Source organism: Microcaecilia unicolor, chromosome 9 (genome assembly GCF_901765095.1).
Source record: "Microcaecilia unicolor chromosome 9, aMicUni1.1, whole genome shotgun sequence".
NCBI classification, from domain to species: domain Eukaryota; kingdom Metazoa; phylum Chordata; class Amphibia; order Gymnophiona; family Siphonopidae; genus Microcaecilia; species Microcaecilia unicolor.
This window is the reverse complement of record NC_044039.1, coordinates 18,477,272-18,490,072: the sequence shown is the minus strand read 5'-3', so window position 1 is coordinate 18,490,072 and position 12,801 is coordinate 18,477,272. Positions and strand designations below refer to the sequence as shown.

Below are 12,801 nucleotides of genomic sequence, written 5' to 3'. Positions count from 1 at the left end.
ATGTCACGGCTCATAATGTTAGAGCCATGGCTGCGTCGGTAGCCCACTTGAAGTCAGCCTCCATTGAAGAAATTTGCAAAGCTGCAACGTGGGCTTCTGTCCACACATTCACATCCCATTACTGCCTGCAGCAGGATACCCGACGCGACAGTCGGTTCGGGCAGTCAGTTCTTCAGAACCTGTTTGGGCTTTAGGATCCAACTCCACCCCCCGAGGGCCCTGTTTGTTCTGTTCCAGGCTACACTCTCAGTTAGTTGGTAAATTTTTTTAGGTCAATTTCTGTTATGTCCTCGCCGTTGCGAGGCCCAATTGACCATGGTTGTTGTTTTGAGTGAGCCTGGGGGCTAGGGATACCCCATCAGTGAGAACAAGCAGCCTGCTTGTCCTCGGAGAAAGCGAATGCTACATACCTGTAGAAGGTATTCTCCGAGGACAGCAGGCTGATTGTTCTCACAAACCCGCCCGCCTCCCCTTTGGAGTTGTGTCTTCCCTTAAGAGTTTGTCTTGCTACATACTGGACTGGCCGGCTCGAGCCGGTTTCGGGCGGGAAGACGGCCGCGCGAGGGCTAGCAAAGGACTTTGCTAGTGAAGATTCCGATTGGAGGGGCTGCCGTGGACGTCACCCATCAGTGAGAACAATCAGCCTGCTGTCCTCGGAGAATACCTTCTACAGGTATGTAGCATTCGCTTTCCCCCAGCTGGTTACCTCCATCTAAGTGCCTCAGCTGACAGACAACTCTCTCCTTTCTGCATCAGCCCCTTGACCACCTCATTCCCCAGTTGACTGGTCTTAGTGTTCCCTTATGCGTGTTTGTCCCGCACACTAAAGCCATTTTTACCATAGCAATAAAATGGCCGATTTTCCATTTTTTTTTTAATGGCCATGCGCTAATATTACCCAAAACAAAAAGGAGTGGAAGTGATCACAAAGAAAATGATCCAAGATACCAATAAAAATAGTTTATTCACTGGCATATAAGATTTTAAAATGTTACATAAAAAGTGTGAAAAAACATAAAAAGCACTGCTGCGGGATGAGCTGAGGAGTCCCGTGTTTTAGTGTGCCCATCAGCGCGCGCTAATCTCATGCTGAAAAATATTTGTATATATCAGCGTGGGAGGCATGGCTTTGGGCAGAGAATAGGCATGTCCTGTGCTAATCGGATAGCACGGGCACATTTTCACACACTGTTTGATTACCACAGGGTTAGAGTGGGATTCCTTAGTGCCAACAAATTAGGTGTCGGGCTCCTGTAGTAAAGGCCACACACCAATTGGGAAATTAGTGTGTGGCCATTTTAGTGCTGCGCTAAAGGTGGCCGCAGCATGTGGAAAACATAACGTAAGAACAGCCATACTGGGTCAGATCAATGGTCCATCCAGCCCAGTATCCTGTTTCTAACAGTGGCCAATACAGATCACAAGTACCTGACAGAAACCCAGTTAGTAGCACCATTCCATGCTACCAATCCTAGGACAAGCAGTGGCTTCCCCCATGTCCAGCTCAATAACAGACTATGGACTTTTCCTCCAGAAACCTGTCCAAACCTTTTTTTTAAACCCAGATAAGCTAACTGCTGTTACCACATCCTCCAGCAATGAGTTCAAGAGCTTAACTATTATTTTCTCCTGTTTGTTTTAAAAGTATTTCCATGCAATTTCACTGAGTGCCCCGTGGTCTTTGCACTTTTTGAATGAGTGAAAAATCGATTCAATTCCACCCGCTCCACACCACTCAGGATTTTGTAGACCTCAATCATATTTCCCCCCCCCCCCCCAGTCATCTCTTTTCCAAGCCGAAGAGCCCTAACCTCTTTAGCCTTTCCTCATATGGGAGCAGTTCCATCCCCTCTATCATTTTGTTCACTCTTCTTTGAATCTTTTGACCAGAATTGAACAGGATCCTGTTTGCTTCTTTTGTCCGCTGCCACACACTGGGCAGAAGATTTCAGCTTATTGTCTACAATGACACCTAGGTCTTTTTCTTGAGTTCTGACTCCTAAAGTAGACCCTAGCGCAAGCCACTTCATATCGTGGCTTGGAAAAAGGGCCTGTATGTCAATAGGATTAACTAAACAAATATGTTTGGTGGTGTGGAGATAAGAACAAATGCTGTATCTGAAACGCTGTGTAACGAGTTCCAATAATTACCCGAGACCTTGAAGAAGCAGCGAAACGCTGGCCAATGTCGGCTCAGGGTAATCCAACAGGGAACAGTGCAGCATGAAGCAGTAGTAATACTGAATACCAAGCAATAAAGCTAAGTGCATTGCATTATACTTAAGCATGTTACAGAAATTAACATGCTTTTTCTCTAAAAAATTCTTATCTTCAAAAAAATAAAAAGAAAATTTACTGCAGTCCCAGAAAAAATTTTTCTAGGGCTGCTTAAAAGGGGTTTTTGCTTATGATGAAGAGAAGACCAGTTGGTCTGTTTTAGCTCCGATAGATTGATATTTGATCTTGGAGCTCTTTGAGGCTTTTCCCCATATACTATTGTAATTTTGTATTGAGTGGAAGTTTTTGCATTTAGAATTTGTCAATAGGATTAAACAGAAAATAATAGAGTATATCCTTCTTATGTAAGATCTTTCAGTCTTTAAAACTGAAAACAGAAATGTGAAGTTAAAAAAAATGTTTTTAATAAAATACTGCCTTTAAAAACATTTACTCAGTGTGACTAATAAAATGTACTTTCGCAGAATGGATCAGGAAAAAATTGCACTGCAAAAGAAACTGAAGACCCGTGCAGTTACCGCTGATCAGGTTGTAGGTGTGCGGACTACTGAATCTGAGAAAGAGGTGGAAGAGCTACGGAAAAAAAATATTGAACTAGAAAATGAAATCTCGTATGTCAGGTAAGAGGTCTGAAATGTTCAGTCTGTATTACAGGACCTTTTAATTACACAGGCACCTTCAAGATAATGTAGAACACTTGAAGAAGAAATTCCTGAGGAAACTTAGGGGCCCTTTTACTAAACCATGTATGTGCGCCCTACATGCGTCAGTTTTGAACTACCGACCGGCCACTGCGTGGCCCAGGCGATAATTTAATTTTGTACACGTGTCCATTAGGTGCGCTGGCCCGCATCGCTAACCGGGTGGTAATCGGCATTGTATACGCATAGACCATTACCACTCGGTTAACGCGTGAGACTTTACTGCTAGGTCAGTGGGTGGGGGTAAGGTCTCAGGCCCAAAACGGACATTCGCCAATTTTTATTTTATCGCACGTCCATTTTCGGCCACCTCCAAAAAAAGGCCTTTTTTGCAGGTGCGCTGAAAAATGGACCTGCACGTGCCCAATACACACGTCTACACCAGCATAGGCCATTTTTCGGCGCACCTTAGTAAAAGGACCCCTTAGAGATGCAAACAAAATTCTAGCCTGTAAGGAACAAAGTTGTATATTCCCCGGATCCTTCTTAGCCTCAGCAAGTGGCCCTGGTACTTTGTTATTGTTTAAGCAGGAAAAAATTGTGCTAGTCAATATTTCCGGATATTCAACTGCTTATGTGTTTCAAGAATTTTGTAGTCATTGTCAAGGTTATTTGAAGAAGTGATGTTGCTGAGTGCCCCTTATTGTTTCCTGTTTGGCCCGCCTTTGGGATGGGGGAATTGTTCTAGAATCACGCAGTTCCTTTATTGGGGCTAAAGCTGGACCTGGAATTTTTTTTTTACAACTAATTTTTAATCCTTGACCTACCCATGTTTTGTCCATCCATTGCAGCGACAGTTCTCAGCTAGGAGTCACAAGGTTATTGATGCCTGAAACTCTGTGCTTGTTATCTTCGCAGCATCCTTGGCCTCAGTGTCAGAGAGTTAACATTCAGTCTTGTTTTGTGCTGAAAGGAACATTTAAAATATCGTTAACATTGATCTTTTTTTTTGTCCTCTATTTGTTAACTTTATGTACAGAACAAAACAAGCTTTGCCACGAGATTCTGTCATAGAAGATTTGCAGTTAAAAAATCGATATCTCCAAGAAAAACTTCAAGCTTTAGAACGTCAGCTTTCCAAAGACACCTTTTCTAGACCTTCTGTAAGTAGCCTTTGGTACATCACAAATTAAGTATGTTTCATGTATGAAAGTAGGGCAAGCAGGTTCACTGTTTCACACAAGTGGTGGATGAAACTGAATGAAACATTCTGTATTACACATATTTTAATGTGCTACAGTGATCCACTACTGTTTTGAATTTGTTTTTCTGCTGACCCATTTGGATGTGTTCAAACAGGCTTTGCCACATTTATTTTCTGTATTCATGCTAATTTTCCTCCTGGACACACCCAGAATGTTTTTTTCCCAAAACGTTTTATTGAAGTCTTGCAAATATACAATCCCAACCTTCCAAAAATACAAACATCAAAGACAACAAACTTCAGCCCCCCCTCCCATCCTACCCCTACCCCTAAATTGTCTATCACTCGGGTACAGTAGCAACTTTAAGCTTCCAATGTTCATATACCCCCCAAGTCTCATAAAATTTAGCCTTGTCCGTGTCGCATTCCTGTGAGCTTAGATAGTTGAAAAATTCCATCTAGCTTCTGCAGGATACGAGATGTAGGAGGCAGGAGGGCCTGTTTCCAGGCTTGTGCTATAACCAATTTGCTGGCAGTGAACAACAGAGTAGCAAATTTATGCTGCGATACATTAATTGAAGAGGATTTATGGTGTAATAGACAGCATTCTGCCCGTCGTGGATACGTCTTCCCCAACATATCTTGTAGGGTATCAAGTCCCATTGATTCTTTACGACTGGACAAGTCCACCACATATGAAAGAAGGTACCCCGTTGTCCACAGCCTCTCCAACATACATCCACTGCTGCTGGGAAAATCCTCTTCAATTTCACTGGTGAATAATGCCAGCGATAGAAAACCTTAAATCCATTCTCAATCAAATTACTAGCAACAGATACTTGAAACAAATATTTGAATGAACTTTCCCATATCACCCCTGTGAATGATGTATCTAGCTCTAACTCCCATTTGTTAGTATAATAGTGCAGCGGAGATTTAGCCAACAGCAGGGTTACATAAATGCGAGTGATACTTCCCTTTTTTTTTTTTAATCTTGTCCTCATTCAAGTTTTATTTCTGCTTTCTGATGACTCAGCCCTCTGGAGCAAGAAAATACAGACTATCTGCAACTTGTCTAGAGTTCAGGTTTGGAAAGATGGGACATTTAAAATCCAAATCCCTATCCTCTGGACTCTTTCATTGAGAAATAAGGTGTTGACAGGCCTCCAGTCATCTTTTGATTTGACATCACTTAGTTTTTCTCATCATATAAGAAGCAGGGCCGCCGAGAGACTGAGTCGGGCCTGGGGCAAGGCTGCCCCCGGGGCCGCCGCCCCCACCCCTCCCTAATCGCTACCACTGTCGCCGCCCTCTCCTGCTCTCAGGCCGCTGGTGCCGCAGTCCCCGGTCGCCACCGGGCCCCCTGCATTCAGATCGGCAGCGCCTCACCTCCATGTGAAAGCGGCAGATCGCCTCCCTTTGGTCCCTTCCTCACTGTGCCCCGCCCTCACGGAAACAGGAAGTTACATCAGACGAGGGCGGGACACAGAGGGAGGGCCCGAAGGGAGGTGATCTGCTGCTTTCACACGGAGGTGAGGCGCTGCCGATTTGAATGCAGGGGGCCTGGTGGCGGACGGAAGGGGGCTGTCGACGGAGCCGAGGGCAGGCAGGTGAGACCGGGGACTGCAGTGCTGGCGGCCTGGGAGAAGGAGGGAGACCCCCGGCGCTGGGCCCCCCTTGGAGGCCGGGACCCGGGGAATTTTGTCCCCCCTGACCCCCCCCTCTTGGCGGCCCTGATAAGAAGCAAGCCATCTGCTTCAAAGTTTGTTCCTCATCGTCCCTTCAGACCAGTTCAGATACATATGTTTATATTCTCCTATTAGGAGTGTGACTAAAAACCACTGGATTCATTACATTATTCTATAAAGCAAGGGTTCTCCTTGTTTAGGAGCATAACCTTTATAGAATAAGGCCCTAAATGGTGGAATTCTATCCCAAGGGAAATTGGACAACTTAACTATCTGACCTTTTGCAAATTCTTGAAGGCTTTTTTCAATAAATTCCTTCATTAGATCTTGAAATCGGTTATAGCCAAGATTTTTCTCCTCACCGCTACTTTTTCAAGAATGTTGAACTCTTACAGTTTTCATAACATGTATTATACATTAACTTGTACTGTTTATTACTTATGTTAGCCACACAGAGCTGAATAATTGTATTCGGGTGATGTGGGACACAAGTATGAAATAAATGACCCATTTGAAAAGGTTCCAGCTTCCAATCGTTAACTCACAGTGTGTTGAATATGAAGGATCAGAGTCGCTTAATTGTTTTTGACAAATTTGTAGGTGCAAAAACGTACTTCTTGAGCAGCAGTTGGAGAAAAGATCCAAACAACTTATGGTTTATGATAGGCTTGCCAGAAGCTGTAGTAGAATGGACCCAAGACTACTTTTTTATTATTTCATTTGTTTTCTATTGATTCCGAACTTTGATGGTAATCATTCTTTTCTTTCTCAATAGAGTTCAGTATTTTCTTATTGAAAGCGTTTATTGATTGCTGGCAGTTTGATCTATTTGATGCTATAGAGCTAGAAGGGATAGTATTTTATGTCTGAGAGAACCATTGATTTCTATCCCTCACAGTATAGAAGAAAGCATGTTATATTAAAGCGTTTGTCAGATTTACATACTCAGCAGATATTCATCCATTTCTCTACCAAACATATTGGTATCTTAAATGCTTTATTTTCCATGCCCTGCTATTTCTAAAAATGCCCACTTCAATACCTTGCTGTATAACATGCACTATTAGGGGGTCTTTTACTAAAGATTAGCTCAAGTTATCTGCATCAGGACCCATAGGAATAAAATGGGCCCTGATGTAGATAACTCAAACTAATCCTATATAATAATTTGCACCATGAACGTTCCATAAGGCTGCCTGGGCCCGAGCCTCCATTCTGATTGGCTGTGCCTGGGACTGAAGCCTCGGATGACGTCATCCAGAGAGCCCAAGCAACAGCAGTGTGGGCCCAGGCAGCTTCATGGAACGTTCATGGAAAATAAAAGCTAAGAAAAAGGACAAAAACCAACCCCCCCCAGAAAAGCAGATTAAAACAGCTTTGCTTGCTTGACCTCCCGCTGGCCACCTGAACAGCAGCGCTGCCTCCAAACCCTCATGAGCACACGCACAATAAGCAAGTTCCAGCGCGCGCGGAGCTCACCGGGCTGCTGCAGGATGCCGGCAGTGCAGCAAACACTGAGCAGGAGGGAGCAGAGGAAGATTCCCTGGCTCACGAGCCGCTCTCTTTTGTGCCGCCTTGAGCCCTTCACGCACCAATGGCCGGGGGGGGGGGGGGGGGGGGACCCTGAAACTCGGACGAAGGAGGGGGAAGACCCTGAAACTCGGACGGTGGAGACCCTGAAAGTCAGAGGGAGGGAGGGAGGGGATGACCATGGTACTCAAATAGAGGGGGGGGGGGGGGGGGATGACGACCCTGGAACTGGGAGGGAGGGGGGGATGAGGACCCTGGAACAGGGAGGGAGGGAGAGAGAGGGGGGGCCCTGGGACACACTCATTCTCACAGACACACTCGCACCCAGTCTCACTCACTCTCTTTCACACATACTCACACATTCACTCGCCATCACACAGTGACTATCACACACACACTCTCTCAAACAAACACACTCCGAGGAAAACCTTGCTAGCGCCCGTTTCATTTGTGTCTGAAACGGGCCTTTTTTACTAGTCTTTAATAAAAGACCCCTTTAGTGGCCAAAATGATAAAGGAGATGGAATGCCTCTCATGTGAGGAAAGGCTGAGGAGGTTAGGGCTCTTCAGCTTGGAAAAGAGATGGCTGAGGGGGGATTAGATAGAGGACGTCAGACTCACAGAAACAGAAGCCTGCGCAGCCTTCTACATGGAATGTTGCTAGTGGAATAGCAACATTCCATGTAGACTCTCCAATAGTAGCAACATTCCATGTAGAATTTCCAATAGTATAGCAACATTCCATGTAGAATCTCCAATAGTAGCAACATTCCATGTAGAATCTCCAATAGTATCTATTTTATTTTTGTTACATTTGTACCCTGCGCTTTCCCACTCATGGCAGGCTCAATGCGGCTTACATGGGGCAATGGAGGGTTAAGTGACTTGCCCAGAGTCACAAGGAGCTGCCTGTGCCTGAAGTGGGAATCGAACTCAGTTCCTCAGTTCCCCAGGACCAAAGTCCACCACCCTAACCACTAGGCCACTCCTCCAATCTTACACTAATATGGGTTTCAAGGGTCCATCTGATTTACCTAGTGAAAATGCAGAAGCTGTGGATATGAGCAATACAGCAATTCAAACTAAAGTCAGTGTATGTGACGGTAATCAACGTAATACAGCAAAAACAGACTCGGACCAAGAACGTTGCAACATGCCCAAGGTTCGCAAACGATGCCTCCCATGTCCTTAATTTTCCTGTTGGTAGCACTGATGCAGATTTAAAGACTAACTATTTAGAATGTTTTAGTTTGTTCCTTAAAATGAGCATTTGCTTCTCTTTCTCCGCTGGTTTTCTATTTTATATTAGAGAGACGCTTATATTCCTACTGGACACGTTTTTACAGGACTGAGATGGAGATCTCTTATAAAACAAACACAGAATTACATATGCTGCCTGATATTCAGCTGATATGATCAGTGTTGTGTTTAAACATTGGCTGCAGCGCTCAGAATAAATCTGGATAATTCAGCACCAGTATCTGGATTGTGCCCTGTGGTGAATCTCCAGACAGCGGTGAAATTTAGTTAAAGTAAAGTTAGACTTAAATATCTGCACTAAATGGATAACTGGCAGCTTTGCTCGTGGACTGCCCCAGCATTATCTGGATATTGCCAAACTGCAGTTAAAGGAAATACCCAAATAACTTCGCAGTTATCCAGAACTTTTCCTTTGAATATTGAGCCCATAATGTTAGAGGTTTTTTTAAATTGTTTTTTTTTTTTTTTTTTTTTAGCTTTCTGCATCAGTGGTATAGCCAAGGGGGCCTGGGCCCCTGTAGATTTGGCCCTGGACCCCCCTGCCGACGACCCTCTCGACCACCCCCTCCCGCTGCCAACCCGCCGTCTTCTACCTTTGCTGGCGGGGGACCCCAACCCCCGCCAGCTGAGGTCCTCTTCTTCCCGCGCAAGGCTTCATTCTGACTGTTTCTGACGTCCTGCACGTTGTACAGAACGAAGCCTTGCGCAGAAAGAAGAGGACCTCGGCTGGCGGGGGTTGGGGTCCCCCTCCAGCAAAGGTAGGCGACGGCGGGTTGGCAGTGGGAGGGGGGGTCGAGAGGGTCGGCGGCGGGGAGGGTCAAAGTTGGTGGTGGGGGGGGGGGGAGGCTAAAATGTGCCCCCTTCCCTCGAGCTCTGGACCCCCCTCCCGCCGAAGTCTGGCTACATCCCTGCTGCATATATGTGCCAGTAGGAATTGGTGGTTATCCTGTGTTTTATTATAAGTGCTGATTGTGCTCAGACTCCGCCCAGTTTTTATCACTAGGAGTGGCCTTGTGTTGTAACGTGTACTTTTATGCATGTAGAACCCCCCCCCCCCCCAGGACTTTTATATGCATGCAAAGTACTGCTTTATGCTCAGAAAAGGCTTATCAAATAACCCCTACTATGTTTCATATTCATAACTGCCCTTAAGACTGTTACTTAAGTAATCTAATATTAATTACTATTCTCTTCAGTAACTGGTTAAAACGCAGAGAATAAAAATGTATCAAAACAAAATAATAATAATAAAAAAAGAAGAGTTTTACCATGGACAACTCCTGAATAGCCAAATTGCACCTTTTAAGTATGTTAATATTTGGTGTCTCTAAGGGTGCTAACTACGGGATTCTTTTATTAAGGTGCGCTGAAAAATGGCCTGCAGTAGTGTAGATGCGTGTGTTGGGCGCGTGCAGAATTATTTTTTTTAGCACACCTACAAAAATTGCCTTTTTAAAATTGTTGCCGAAAATGGACGTGCGGCAAAATGAAAAATGCCGCGCGTCCATTTTGGGTCTGAGACCTTACCGCAAGCCATTGACCTAGCGGTAAGGTCTCACGCGGTAACCGGGCGGTAACGGTCTACGCGCGTCAGAAAAGAAAAAATATTTTTCGAACACGCACCAAAATTGAAATTGCCGCAAGGACCACGCGGTAACTGGGCGGTAACTCCAATTTGGTGCGCGTTGGGCGCACATAGGCGCCTACGCGGCTTAGTAAAAGGGCCCCTGCAAATTTGCCCAATCAGGACAATAAAGGAGTTAAGTGGCTAATTCAAGTGCTCTGAAAATTGCTCCAGGCAAAACTCCTCCAAATGTAGATGTTTCAAAGGATACAACTTGGGCGAGAGACCTGCATATGTGTATTGAATACTGAAATATATGCACATGTCTAACCCCATCTGCAGACAAATGTGAAGGCAGAATACGAGGGTACTTCACTCCTCCTTCCAGACTATATTGCCAGGAACAGTGTTCGGTGCATATATGTAAATTTTATAAAAGCCGTTTTCTGAATGTGAAACATGCTTTTCACATAGACATTGCTTTATAGAATTATCCTTCCAGTGATTATTCTTTTCAGTTTTTCACATTCTTTCCCTATTCTTCCCCATTTTAAAGACATCAGTAATTGGATCGTTTGATCGTTCTCAAAAAGAACAGGAGCTTCAGAAGGAAAATTTGAGGTTGTCATCAGAAAACATTGAATTAAACTTTCAACTGGTGCAGGCCAATAAAGATTTGCCTCGGCTGAAGGTACAGTACCCTGCAATGTTCAAATTAAACTTTGTGAAAGCCTTCTCTGTAATTGGATTGCATGATGATAATGAAAATAAAGATCAAGATGCCAGTAATAAATTAGTACTACTTCTAATGCAGATGACAATGACAATAAAGTACAGTGATACCTCGGTTTTCGTCGATAATCCGTCCGAAAACAATCGGCGAAATTCGAAACCGACGAAAACCGAGGCGATTATTTCCATATGAATAAAAAAAGCACAGAAACACTGGAAAGCAGTGGAATTGTTTGGCTAGACACGAGAAACAATGCCACACTGAGCAGGAGAACGCAAACTTACTGAAGACCCATCTCTTTAACAAGGCATACTACAAAGACCAACCAATGTGAATATAGACAACCCCCCACATATATTCAGAACTATCTAACAATATCTGCTTGTTTATTCATATGTTATGTTTTATCATTATCTTGTTGCCCAAGATCTTTCTGTAACACTAAATGTCTATTTTCTAATATATTTCCATCACTTATGATGTATTGTAAGCCACATTGAGCCTGCAAAGAGGTGGGAAAATGTGGGATACAAATGCAATAAATAAATAAACGTGTTTTCGCAAAATTAGCAGCGAGGTCACTTGGGCACGCCGACGAAATCCGAGACAAATTTTTCACGGAAAAAATCAACAAAAACCGAAACCGACGATATCCGAAGTCAACGAAACCCGAGGTATTACTGTACTCTTTGCTATATGGTAGTCAGGTGTTTCAGAGATTCTCTTGATCAAAACCTGCAGACCCAGTGAGACATTAATAGTACTGCAGCCTGGACTGATTTGAAGGAACTATTTTTATCAGACTGAATAATCCACTTTCTGTCAGTTCAGTTACCTTTTTAGCTGTGTTGGATTAATGACTCACAAGCGCGCTCGCATGAGTGACGGACAAAAATGTAGTTTTACTAAAAACAAAATGGATTGAATTGTAGAGCAATAAAGTTGTTGGGATAAAACACTAACAATAGTTGCATTCATTGTAGTTGTGGTACTTTTACTCAGAAAGTATTATATTAGGCAATATATATTTTTTTACTTTCACTCAAGTACATCCCCCACCAACATGGCCATGTAAGCAGGACCCGCATATATCCCGACCATCATGGAGCAGCATAACCTTTTGTATCATTAAATTTACACTTAACATGTAACATGCCAAATGTTAGTAAACAAATGCCTGCTCCTTTAAGGAATGCCAGTTTTGACAGAGTTGAGAAAGGGAAAGGATTTTTTTTTTTTTTTTGAAAGCTAAAACACTGAGGCGTATTTAGGGGCCCTTTTACATAGCGGCAGTAAGCCCAACATGGGCTTACCGCTTGCTAAAAAGGAAGTACCACCGGGCTATCGCAGCAGCGCATTGGTAGTTCCCACCCCCAGCGCCAGTGTGTACCCGGCAGTAATCGGGCACTACTGCATGCTGTCTGGTTAGCGTGGGAGCCCTTACCGTCAACTGAATGGGTGGCGGTAAGGGTTTCCCCACCCCACCCCCCCCCAAAAAAAAAAAAAGGGCCACGCAGCAAGTGCTTCACTTGCTGCACGGCCATTTCCTGAAAAAAAGAAAGACCTACCTTTTACCCGCTTCAGTAAAAGGGGGCCTCAGCGTTCGTCAAAAACACGCGCCAGCGCAGGTTCCCTTTTGCCGCAGCTTGGTAAAAGGGACCCTTAATTTGGAGACATCTTGTAACATAGAAACATGACGGCAGATAAGGGCCACATGGCCTATCCAGTCTGCCCATCCTCAGTAACCATTAACTCTTCCTTTTTCAATGTGATATTTTTATTGTTCAGCTATGTGACAGGTTTACATTTTTTTTTCCTCCCTCTCCCATGAAAAAATATGCAAATTTTGGATTAACAAGGATATAGCAATAGCTTGTGTTATTGGTGGTAGTCGGTTCTTGCTTCATGGTGCACACATGGTTAGGTTTATTAAAGTGTACTGC

The 12,801-nt window shown here is 44.1% G+C and overlaps 1 protein-coding gene across 3 annotated transcripts in view; it reads left to right on the top strand.

Moving 5' to 3' along the window:
* CEP290 (centrosomal protein 290) overlaps window positions 1–12,801 on the top strand; it is a 141,800-nt gene that overhangs the window by 103,026 nt on the left and 25,973 nt on the right. For all 3 annotated transcript variants that reach the window (XR_003943313.1, XM_030214123.1, XM_030214122.1), the window contains exons 42-44: window positions 2,703–2,858; window positions 3,919–4,042; window positions 10,682–10,816. Coding sequence is in view for 2 of the 3 variants with exons in the window: in XM_030214123.1 (XP_030069983.1) it covers window positions 2,703–2,858; window positions 3,919–4,042; window positions 10,682–10,816 (415 nt within the window). In the remaining variant the exon portion in view is untranslated. The remainder of the gene's footprint in view (window positions 1–2,702; window positions 2,859–3,918; window positions 4,043–10,681; window positions 10,817–12,801) is intronic.